Genomic DNA, 11,145 nt, shown 5'->3' on the forward strand with positions numbered 1-11,145 from the left:
CACACAATTTAGCATTTCAGTAGAGTCTGTCTAATCGGGGCTCTCACCTCCCCAAGGTAGTCTGGGAGCTCCCAGAGGACACAAGCAAAGGCTGAGCCTCCTCTTCCTCCTCCTTTTCCCAAAGCTCTACCCAGACTAGCCCCATCCCAGGGGCCTGAAACATACAACTGTGGCTGAGCTAGGTGGCTGCTCTCAGTAACGCCAGATGAAGGAGGGAAAGGACACCCTACGAGGCAGACATAGACTGTGGTTAGGGAAGGCCTTACCGCCATGACACACTTTGGGCACCGCCAGACACCCTTGGGAATCTCAGGCAGAGGAGGCAGCAGGCAAAAGATATGGTAGTTGTCATCACAGCCATCACACAGCAGGAGTTTGTCATCCTCGTCCCCTCGAGAACACATCCGACATACATACGACTCGATCTGCCAGGGGAGGGAGGCAGCAGTTATCCATCAAGGCCCCATGCAGCCTTCACACAGCGGACCCCTCTGGAAAGGACCCAGGTCCGCAGAGCTTTCCATTGGGAAGCCGCAGTGCTTGCTAGCTAGATCACTCTCAGCCCTGGGTGGGCTGCTCATGCTAGCTTGGGAGTTTACCTGCATGCATGCACCATCTCCCCAAATGAACTGGTAGAGTTGTGACAGCAGAGTCTTTATCGTTCAATCTTGAATCTCCCATTTTTATTCATTCAATAAACACTTACCGAACACTTATGTGTTCTACAGTGTAACGGGCTCTGGAGGACAGTGATGAACGTGACATGGCGTCTGCCTTCTAAAGGCACAAGTACACCAGAGACATGGGTTTCTAAAAATTAATGGGCAGTGTAGAAACTACCAACGGTGGCCCATAAAGGGTACTATGGGGTCCTAGAAAAGAAAGCACTCAAATCAGCTGGAGAGAAGGAGGGAGAGCGCTAAGGAAGGGTTCCACTGAAAAGGTAGCACGTGAAACTGAAACCTGAAAGCAAACGCAATGGGGCAGAGTGCACGGGGAAGAAACCGCGTGTGCGAAGGATGAGGAAGCAAAGAGCATGGTGTGTCGAGGAAACAAGGAACACACCTATGAGTAGTTTGGTGTGGCTACGGCAGAGGAGTGAAGGGGGCAGTGCTGGGAATGAGGCTAGAGGTCAGCAGGGGCCGCGTCATGCATGGTAACAAGTAGCTTGGCCTTCATCCTGAAACAACAGAGAGGGAGTCTCCTTCTTTAGACCCTTGGTCTTGTCTGGACCCTTTCTGCACTTCATGTTGACAGTATCTGACCACCCTTTCTGCTCTTTTTTTCTGTGTGAGTTGGCCCGAGGGCAGGGCACACCAGGTCCACTTTTGTACTTAATGCAACCCAGTCCAGTACCATGCTACAGAAATGCCTGATGAAGGGGAAAGCAGCAAAGCATGAGGAAGTCAGGGTTGGGTCCTTACAAACTGGGCATTGCTGTGGTTCCTCCGCAGCCTCATGGTCATCTTGGTGCAAGGCTCTGGGCTGTGACTCAGCTCCTCCTTGCTGTCCAGGAAGGTCTTGGGGGAGGCTGACTCCATCTTCATGTCCCCGCTTGACTCCTCTTTCACCACTACAGTGGGGGGGCACTCGGGCCCTTCCTTATCTGGGAGAAAGCAGCAGAGCGCTAAGATACAGGTCAACAATCAGGGCCCCGCCTCCTCTCCCCAGGTGAGGCCATCCTTCACGCTGCTCCAGCCTTGCAGGCCTCACCTTTCTTCCGCAGAGTCTTATCCTTGGCCATGAGGCCCAGGCCCATCATCTTGGGGCCTGCCCCATAGATCTGTAGCTTCTTCAGCTCTGGATTCTTTTCAATGTCTTCCTCCGTGGGTTCCGGCTGGAAAAAAGAAAGAAATGAATCAAAACTGCTACCTTGGGCACACTGCCCCCTCCCCTCCTAAAAGGACAACAGCTTAGAGTATGTATCGCCTGAGCTTACGCCAGGGGTCGAAGCATGGATGGGTCAGGGCAAGAATTCAGAGCTGCTTTTTGGATACTGGGGGTTATGAACTCTCTCCTCGGCCCTTTTTTAGAAATGAATTAAGACAATATCCCCATTTTCCCAACTCTGATATTGAGGATATTAACTCCTACCTTAAAGTTACAAGGGGGGTTGATGATTATATAAATAAAAGAAATCTAACAGTATTTGGCACTACCGATAAATGGCAGTGACTTATACGATGTGCTAATAAATTGCATGCTTTGGTGAGTCCAGGGACAGTGTCTGTCTTATTCCCTGTTGTACTCCCAGTGCCTAGAAGAATGCCTGGCACATAAGCTTTTCTGCCTGAAGCTTGGATATAGATGTAAAGAGAAAGAAGAGTTCTGCCCCTATGAGCAGAGCGTGTCAGGAAAAGAACAAGGCAGGCAAAAAGGGAACACGTACAAAAGATACTGGATGGACAGATCAAGACCCAACTCAGAAGCTCAGCGGAGAGTGGAGGGAAGAACAAGAGTTAACTAAGAGAGGCCCACTACTGTTCAGAACTAGAGAACTGGGAAAAAGGAGAGCAGAGCAGGTAACAGAGCCTTGGCCACAGGGAGGGAGTGCACTCTCTCTACCCTACAGCCCTAAGTCAAGAGAAGGGAAGTACTCACATCAGGCTGCAGTCTCTTGGCCCGCCGGCCATAGCTGTTGAACTTGGAAGGCTGCACAGACTGTCGAAGGGGGATGCTGTGGGGTTTGTACTCCTTGTCCTTCTCCTCATTATCAAATGGACGTGTGTTGCACTGCTGAGGACAAATAAGGGGTAGAGGTCAGGGCGTGGGGTCCCAGCCCCTGACAGCAGATTTCCATCTCCCCTCACCCAGTGGCCACCAAAGCTGTGGTCGCGCCTCCCTGACCTACACCAATAGGTCCTGCTCAACTGGTCTGTACCGCTGACACCAGCATATACTTTGGGAATTCTTCTCATTCCTTTGTTTATGCCATTCCTCCTTTCAACCTCCCCCCCCTACAATGATCTCCCCAATTAAACCAGATTCCATCTCTTCCCAGACCTCTCCAGCCCCAAAGGCCTCTCCCTCCTCTGAATTCTTCTACCGGTTAAAAACTTGTCACGTAACAGATGGTCAGCTGGCCATGCTGGTAACTCCCGGATCAGTGACCCTGGGCAGTGTGGGAAGAGAATGAGCACTGCTAGAAAACAGTGGAGTCTAGGCTCGCAGGCCTCCAGTCCACTGAACCAGATTCATCAAGAGCAAGTGTGAAAATCTGTGTCTGGGAGAGGAAGCCTCCTTCCGCCCCGGCCTGGCATCCTTACCACCAGGTTGGCTCCAGACTGGTACATCTCATAGGGGTAAACGATGCGTTCATAGTGGGAGCGTAGCAGGGAGCCAATGTTTTTGCCTGGTGGATAGTTGAGGCGCTGGGCCACCCGGGCCCACCGACGGTCCTTGCAGATGGCTTCATAGCCACCTTCCTCCACCACGATCTGCAAGGACAAGCAGGAAGGGACGTGGATGTGCTGTGTGTATGTACATGAGGAAGTAGGCCTGAAGAGAGCACGATGAGGACAACTCCAGCCCCTCACTGCACTGGGGTTACCCCTCCTCCTACCACCAGCACGAAGGTGCAAACTGCAGCAAGAGACGCCCAGAAGTTCTGATGATGGCTTGTGTGCTACCAGGCTGTGCCCCTTCCACTGCAGCTTAGAGAGCCAATGTCCAAGCCAAGGGAGCCTCCAGAACACCAAGGATATTAAGGTGTGGGGTTGGAAGGAGTTTGAGAAAAACCTGTTCTTACTTTGCTGAGGCTGTAGAGGTCCAAGATCCGCCGTTCAACGTTGGGAATCTTTAAGGAGGAGCCCTGGATTTCCCAGAATTTGGCGATCTGGTCCAAGTAGTTCAGTTTCACTCTCGTCTGGGCCTGGAAAAGAAACAGTTCAAAGAGGCTGACCCTTCCACTTGCCTCCGGTCTTCTGGCCTAATCTTAGGGGAGGAGGAAGGGCACAGAGCGTACCACTCCCCAGGGCTTCTCCCAATGAACGGATCCCTAACTCTAGGCAGTGGTCAGCCCCCTCACTTGGATCTCTGCCACCTTCTAGTCAATAGGATAAGCCCGAGGTCCCAAAACAGAGAGGGTCAGGTCACAACAGCCAAAGCTTTACTTGTACTCTTTCTCAGTTTCCCTGACAGGGCTGGATGAGTATCATCATCTGTTTTACAGAGAACCTCTGTTTCCTCAAGTCACACAACAGGTACCAAGAGATCTGAATGTCAGTATGATATCATGATAGTTACATAATACTATAAAATACAATGTGATAAATACTGCTACATCAGCAATCACATTACAATGTATAAGTGCCATGCTGTATGTACATAAACTTATACAATGTCACATGGCAAATTTATTCAATTAAAAAAGAGAGCGGGATCTCAATGTTAAATAACAAGTTTCAGCTTTTTGTCTGCTACTGATTTGCTGCACAGCCTGGAGCAAATCAGTTTTACTCTCTGGATTCTCCTTTTCTACTTATAAAAGGGAAATAAAATAAGTGTCCAGTCCACCTCCCCCAGAAGGGTGGACTTATGAGAGGGACAATGAAGGCCCTCTAGAAACTCCAGAACTTCATCTAAGCTCTATGAATGTTTCAGAGAACAAAGGCTCTGAAAGACTTCATTCATCTCTTCTTAGGCTCCACAGAACTTGTTCCATGGCAGCTGAAGGGTGAAAGTGCATGACAGAATGGCCTAAAGAGCTAAGAGACAGTGTACTAAAGCAGCGCTAGCACCTGGCTAACCCAGGGCCAAACGTGGGCCAAAGGTTCTAGGAATAAAGCACGTATCACACTTCCCTGAAATCTCAGTGGCCCAAGTCTATGACCACCTCACCCTGGTCAGAGGGCATGATTCTAGGGAGACCTAGATAAGCCACTACCATTTACTATCTTGCTCTGACCCTATCAGGGAAAGCAGGGACAGGACTGTTTCATAGATGAGGAACACTAAGATCTATTTGTGGAAAGAAACAACCTACGGCTCCTTAGATGTCAGCACCCCTAAGGGTCCGGGAACTCCATTCCCTCCATCTCAGCCCCTTAGATTTCCAACCCTGGCCTCATCCCTGCTCCTCCCCCTCATTAGACAGCACTATCTTTCTAGAAAACCCATTCCTGTCCCGTATTAGGTGACACCTTGCCCTAGTTGTACCCTACAGATTTGGCCAGATCCGTTTCCCTAAGAAACTTGTACTCCTCACAGGAGATGATTTTTGTCCCAATTCAAACAGCACCTAGACTGACCCTAGAACAGCAGTTCTCGATGACAGACAATTTTGCCCCCAGGGATATACAGCAATACCTGGAGATAATTTTGGTTGCCGTAACTAGGAAAGGGTACTGCTGGTGTCAATGGGTAGGCACAGGGATGCTCATAAACATCTTGCAATGCACCAGACAGCCCTCCACGACAAAATATTATCTGGGCCAAAATGTCAATAGTGCCAAGGTGGAGACACCATGGTCTAGGAAACGAGTAAGCTTTTAGGTTGTGGGTATTCAGTTGAGTCTAATATCCCCCAGGACATCTGATGAGGCTTGTGGGCACATAATAATGAGGGAGAGGGGTGGTAGCATATTTCTAACCTACACGGTCCATGGGAAACTCCAGGATGTTGCCTGGAACTGGTTTCAGAGCACCCATTCTCATGAACCCCAGGTCAGTACAAAGCCCTTGGTAGAAAACCTCAGCTACCCATGTGAAGGACCTGGACTTCATACACAGAACAAAAGGGAGAGGAAAAAGTCTACCAGCCTGACCCTCTGCCCAAATTTGGAACCATATTCCAGCCTCCACACAGACAAGTTTCTGCACTGTTCCCACCCATTCACCTTACCAAGCACCACGGAACGGAGATAGGAAGCAGAGCACTGTGTGGATGAACTGCATAATGAGGCCACATTCAGCTGGCCAAGCACAACAGGGTCTCAGCCAGCCCCACACTTCCATTTTGTTGGCCAGCTAGGGTAGGTTAGTTGACAAGGGATCTTCAGGAGTAGCAAACGTTTATGAGAAAGGGATACCCCCAGCCTTTCAGCTACCAGATCAGAAATGCTAAATGCCCATGTTCTTGGTTATATTCAGAGCCTGAAGTTTCCTCCGTGCATTCCATGCTACTTTGCAGAAGAGAGAATAAAGGCCTAGTCAGTCAAGTACCTTAACCAGAGAAGGTATGAGGGAAGAGGGGTCAGAGCTCAGGTATCCATTCTCCCGACCCCACCACCAGCTATCAGTCTTCTCACCTCTAGTTCATTCAGCCTCTGGATTCGGGGAGTAAATCTGAAGTTGTCCACTTCCACAGCAAAGGGCGGCTGCCAGTCCTGAGGGGGTACAAAGGGGAAAGGGAGTTGGGTTATTCCAGCATAGTGCAAGACCAGAGGACACCCAAAGCAGCTCAGCACCCTCTTCACACCTTTCCATACCTTTAGCCACCCCAGACCCTTTAACCTGGCACGTACCCAATCCACTACGCCACGTGTAGAACTCACAACAGGGCCTTAGCAGCCCCTCAAGTCCACACCCAGTGCCCCACGGACAGGCCCTGGGAAACTTCTCCTAAGGCCCTCCCAACAGTATGTTATACTAGGATTTTAAGAAATGGGGCCCAAAATATTCGGCCTCAAACTTTCCCTACAGCCACATTAACCCTTCACCCCCAGGCACGTGCTGTAGGGCACGGTCTTAAAATTCTGGCTAGCACACAGGGTGGGGGGTCAGAAGACCTAGGCTCACGTTACAGCTCCACTACTTACTGGCTATAGGATCTTGTCTTTCTGCACCTGTTTTCCCACCTATAAGGCAGGAATATGAACTCTTGCCGTGGCTTTATCACAAGACTGACATGGAAAATTAAACTGGCTTTCAAATTAAAATGTTATTCAAAGGTGCCATCATTAAGACTTGACTTCTAGCCCTGGCCAGTGTGGCTCAGTTAGAACATCATCCTGTACACTGAAAGGTCACAGGATCAATTCCCAGTCAGGGGACATACCTAGGTTGCAGGTTCGGTCCCCGGTCAGGGCATATACACGAGGCACCTGATTGATGTTTCTCACATTGACATTTCTCTCTCTCTCCCCCCTCACCCCTCTTCCCCTAAAATCAATAAATGTACCCTCACGTAAAGATTAAAAAAAAAAAAAAAGACATCTAAGGCTGACCCCACCATGTCACATGGGGCCCATACACATGTAAGGTAGATCAGGTCTAATTCTGGCAGGATTTAAAGGTGTGGGCCTTCATGTCTGTTCTCTCAGTTCAAGGGGCCCAGGACAAACACTGCAAGGAACAGGGAACAAGAATCTGCATCACTGACCTAGCAGGCTCCTTGGGCCCTCTCTCAAACACCTGCCTAGCAGAGGGAGAAGTAGGGGAGAAAGCCCCAGGGGTGAGCAGGAGGTGTAAGCGCAGGGATGTCCAACTATGGTGGCTAAGAACGGGAGGTTTTGGGGAGGAGAAGGGAAGTCAGAGAAAGGTAATAAAAGTGAGGAAGGCGCTGTCCTGCCAAGTTGGAGCTTGTTGTGTCCTGTGCAAAGAATGGCTGTGGAGAACCCGCTCCCCAGTGCCCCCCCCCACCACAGTCGTCCACTCCCCAAAGCCCTGGGTCCTGCTGCGGTGGTGAAAAGAATCTACAGCAGCCTAGACCAATGCCCTCATTTTACAAATGGGAAAGAAATGTGATTTCTCCAAAATCACATGCTGAGTTAGCTGGAGACCCAAGACTAGAACCCATGTCTTCTGACTGCTAGTTCAAAGCTTTTGCACTCCAGCAGGCTACCAGTGTTCACGCACACATGCACACATGTGGAAGGGGGAGGGGTCAGTAAAAGAAAGGGATGTCGGTGTCTCCTGCATGCACATTTTGGGAAAAGGGGCCAGAGCACTCACACTTGCATTCACACATACTCCCTCCACTCCCCAAGCAGACATAAACACCTGGGACATGGGGGACGGGACTAAAACCTCATGCCTGAAGCCCAGACAAACTCCTCATGCCCTCTTGCCTCCCATTAGTAGGGCATTTTCCTCAGCGCAGGCAACCCAGATAGAAAGGTGCTCAGACCCCAAACTCCAGGCACCCTTCTTTTCTGCTGAATCAAGTTCTAGATAAGAATAAGCACAACATAAAGCAAACTGACAGGAAACGGCAGAACCAAAATCCTAGAGCAGGAGCTGTGGGTGCAACAGATAGCTGGGGGAGGTCCAGCAAACCACCTTGCCTGGCTCTTCCTGGGACCTATGAGGTCCCTCATGCTACCACCTCGCTCCTGTATGCCAAACCCTCAGGAGGTCAGTGTTATCAGGATGGTGCTAAAAAGGTTGGCTACCTGAGGCAAAAAGCAAGGCCCTTTCAAGCTCCCTGGGTCTACTCTAGGGTACCACCGCTCACCTCCAACCTATCTTCCCCAGGATTAGTAGTTTCCTGTCCAGCAATTCAGAACCCAAATCGTCCTTCCTTGGCCAAACTTCTATTTCCAAGCACCCACCCGCACACAGGTTCCCACCTTGGGCCAAGCACCACTTGGGTGAGTGCTTCACATTCCAGCCAGAAGGCTTGGCTGCCAAGACAGCCTAGGAGCAGCCCCACAGGAGGGAAAAACAAAATGAAATCAGAGAGCCACATCTCCTGAACTGGAAGAAGTCCACTGTTGAGGTAGAGAAAAGAAGCGTAACAAGGGACAGCCCCCCACATACACGCTAGGGACATGTCACTTTTCCCCCTCCCTGGTCCTCCTCCCCCAAGGAAGAGTGACAACACTTGCACGAGGCCAGGCCGCCCGGATAAATCCAAGACAGAAAAATGAAAATTCGCACCTAAACTACACCCCGTGTCAGATGCGGCCTCCGTTGAGGCTGCCCAGGACTCCCGCTTCTCCTTTCTGCTAGCCTTCCTGACCTTTCCCTACCCACTGCCACTCCCTCACCACGGACAAGGATACCTCAGAGATCTGTGGCCAGGCTCCAACAAGGAAGAAATTAGCTTATCCAACACCTACCTCCATTTGAAACCATCCTAGAGGATCCATTTGAAACCACCCTAGATCTGTGGCAGAGCACCAGAAAGCACCAAGTTGAATAAGAAGGCCTGTGGTGCCCTCCTCAGGTGGCAGTGAGGCTTCCCAACCCATTTCAGCCAGCGACACCTACTCAAAAACACCCTATTCCATACAAACTCAATTCCTGCCCTTAGAATTCCAAGTGGTGTGTGAAGACACATACCATCATTTCTCCTCCATGCCAGCCTATCCTAGCCCTTGGGGGACTTCTCCTGGCCTGAAGCCAGGCTTAGGAGTAAAGATATGCCCTTTGTCATTGACCTCTGGGAATCAATTGTTCTACAGAAGGCAGACTTCCATAGTTCCATTCTGTTTTGGAGTGCAAGAATACCCTATCCTCTGGGACCTCCTGCATCCTGGGACAGGGTAGAGTAGAAATCCTCCAAGAACCCACACCCCACTCCCAAGCCAAGTGAAGTGGTCCAAGCCTCTCCACAGAAGTCAAGTCTGGGGAGGGGTGATGTGCAGGAAAGGCCCAGATACTGCCTTCAACTAGGAAAAGAACGGGACGCTTGGGGGCGGGGGCGCCTGGGCAGAGGAGGGAAAGGGGGAAAAATTGGGACAACTGTAACAGAATAACAATAATTTTTTTTTTTTAAAAAGGGCACAATTCCCTGAACCCATCTCAGAGGAGCCAGACAGAGCATTCCCCATATGACTGTTTTGCTATCTGATCTACCGGGCTAGCATATTATCGTAGATGGATTGGCCTGGCAGGGTGTGAGTAAATGAGTCAACTCATAGAAGCAGACCAATGACTACATCAAACACCTTCACGGTCACAATAATTACTACTGATCTAGTGCCCATTACACATAGAGGCGCTACCTAGTTTAATCGAATTTTTGAAATAACTACTCAGGGGACTCATTTCACAGGCTTGGTGAGATTACGTTACTTGTCCAAGGTCACACAGCTGGGAAGCTTGCAAAGTGGGGTTTTGAACTCAGGTCTGTCTCCCTTGAGAGCTGTGATCGCCCACTACAACACACCGCCTGCCTTAAGAGAAGTGATGACAGCACAGGGTAGAAAGGCCTTATTTAGTTCAGCCTTGACCTGGGTGGTCCGGGGTAACTAAGAGATATGCGTGTCCCTATCTGTGAACTCTCCCTGGCCCACTAGGCATCCCTGCCTGGACCCTTACCAGGGATGATTCTGAAAGGCGAAGTGGGAGTGTGTGTGCGTGTTGGGGGGGGGAGGTTCTGAGTCCAGGTCACCTGGGGGCCTCACATCACGAGGACCCCTGGCCCCAGCATCCTTTCTCCCACCCGCTTCGCACCCACTACGGCCCCAGGCACCCCATTTCCCCACATCTCGAGATGCCCTGCGCCCGAGACTCCCCCACCGGCTACCCTAGTTTCTCATTCCCAGCCTCGCCGCCCAGCCTTACCGCGGGTGGGCGGATCTTGCAAATGCCGGACTTCTCGGCGATGGGCCTGATTTTCGCGATGTAGCCCAGAGGGTCTCGGAACTCGGCCCAGCTAGGTTCAAATACCGGGCACTCCGGCGGCGGTAGAAAGTCGTCAGACCCCGGCTCCATGGTGGACCCTAGGACTGGAGGGCTCGGACAGCCCTTAAGGACTCATGGCGGATATCGCCGTGTGAAACCGAGGCACCGCTCAGAGACTAGGCCCTAAGCGGGGCGGCCGCCGCCCGCCGAGGGCTAAGGGGGCGTGTTGAGTGCCGCGCTCTGAAAGGCTCAGGCTGACGCTACTGCTGCCGCCTCTTAATCCTGCTCCGTTCCTTCCAAACTCTGCCGTTGCCTCCCAACTCCTGCAGCCTTCACCACTACAGTTACCTCCCAACCGCCACGGCCTTCATCGCCGCCACCGCCGCCATCTTGGTTTGTCAGCGTCCTCCCCCCCTTCCCACACCACAACAAACCGGATCCCTCCGCGGGTTGTTCCTCCGAGCCTCGTGTATCTTGTGTGAGGCCAAGCCCTAGAAAGCTTTCACCCACTGAGGACCAAGCAGAATTAGCAGGTGTGGGTTCCCTGTTTGGGAGGTGGAACTCAAAAGTACTTCCCAGTGATCAAATAGTTCTTTTCAGCGGCGGAGGAGCAAAATTGTACTTAACCCGCCG

At 51.2% G+C, this 11,145-nt stretch overlaps 1 protein-coding gene across 4 annotated transcripts in view; it reads right to left on the minus strand.

Annotated features, from left to right (window-relative positions):
* KDM5C (lysine demethylase 5C) overlaps positions 1 to 11,145 on the minus strand; it is a 30,649-nt gene extending 19,504 nt beyond the window's left edge. For 2 of the 4 annotated variants that reach the window (XM_037153703.2, XM_037153701.2), the window contains exons 1-8: positions 10,453 to 11,145; positions 6,249 to 6,326; positions 3,749 to 3,871; positions 3,267 to 3,437; positions 2,602 to 2,733; positions 1,714 to 1,837; positions 1,425 to 1,606; positions 267 to 425 (exon numbers count right to left, since the gene is read on the minus strand). In XM_037153703.2, the coding sequence (XP_037009598.2) occupies positions 267 to 425; positions 1,425 to 1,606; positions 1,714 to 1,837; positions 2,602 to 2,733; positions 3,267 to 3,437; positions 3,749 to 3,871; positions 6,249 to 6,326; positions 10,453 to 10,602 (1,119 nt within the window). In that variant the 5' untranslated portion in view covers positions 10,603 to 11,145. Of the gene's footprint in view, positions 1 to 266; positions 426 to 1,424; positions 1,607 to 1,713; positions 1,838 to 2,601; positions 2,737 to 3,266; positions 3,438 to 3,748; positions 3,872 to 6,248; positions 6,327 to 10,452 lie in introns of all 4 variants that reach the window. The other 2 variants (XM_037153702.2, XM_037153700.2) reach the window with 1 other exon arrangement.

This window comes from Artibeus jamaicensis, unplaced genomic scaffold (assembly GCF_021234435.1).
Source record: "Artibeus jamaicensis isolate MK-2021 breed Jamaican fruit bat unplaced genomic scaffold, CSHL_Jam_final contig_1410, whole genome shotgun sequence".
Lineage (NCBI taxonomy): Eukaryota > Metazoa > Chordata > Mammalia > Chiroptera > Phyllostomidae > Artibeus > Artibeus jamaicensis.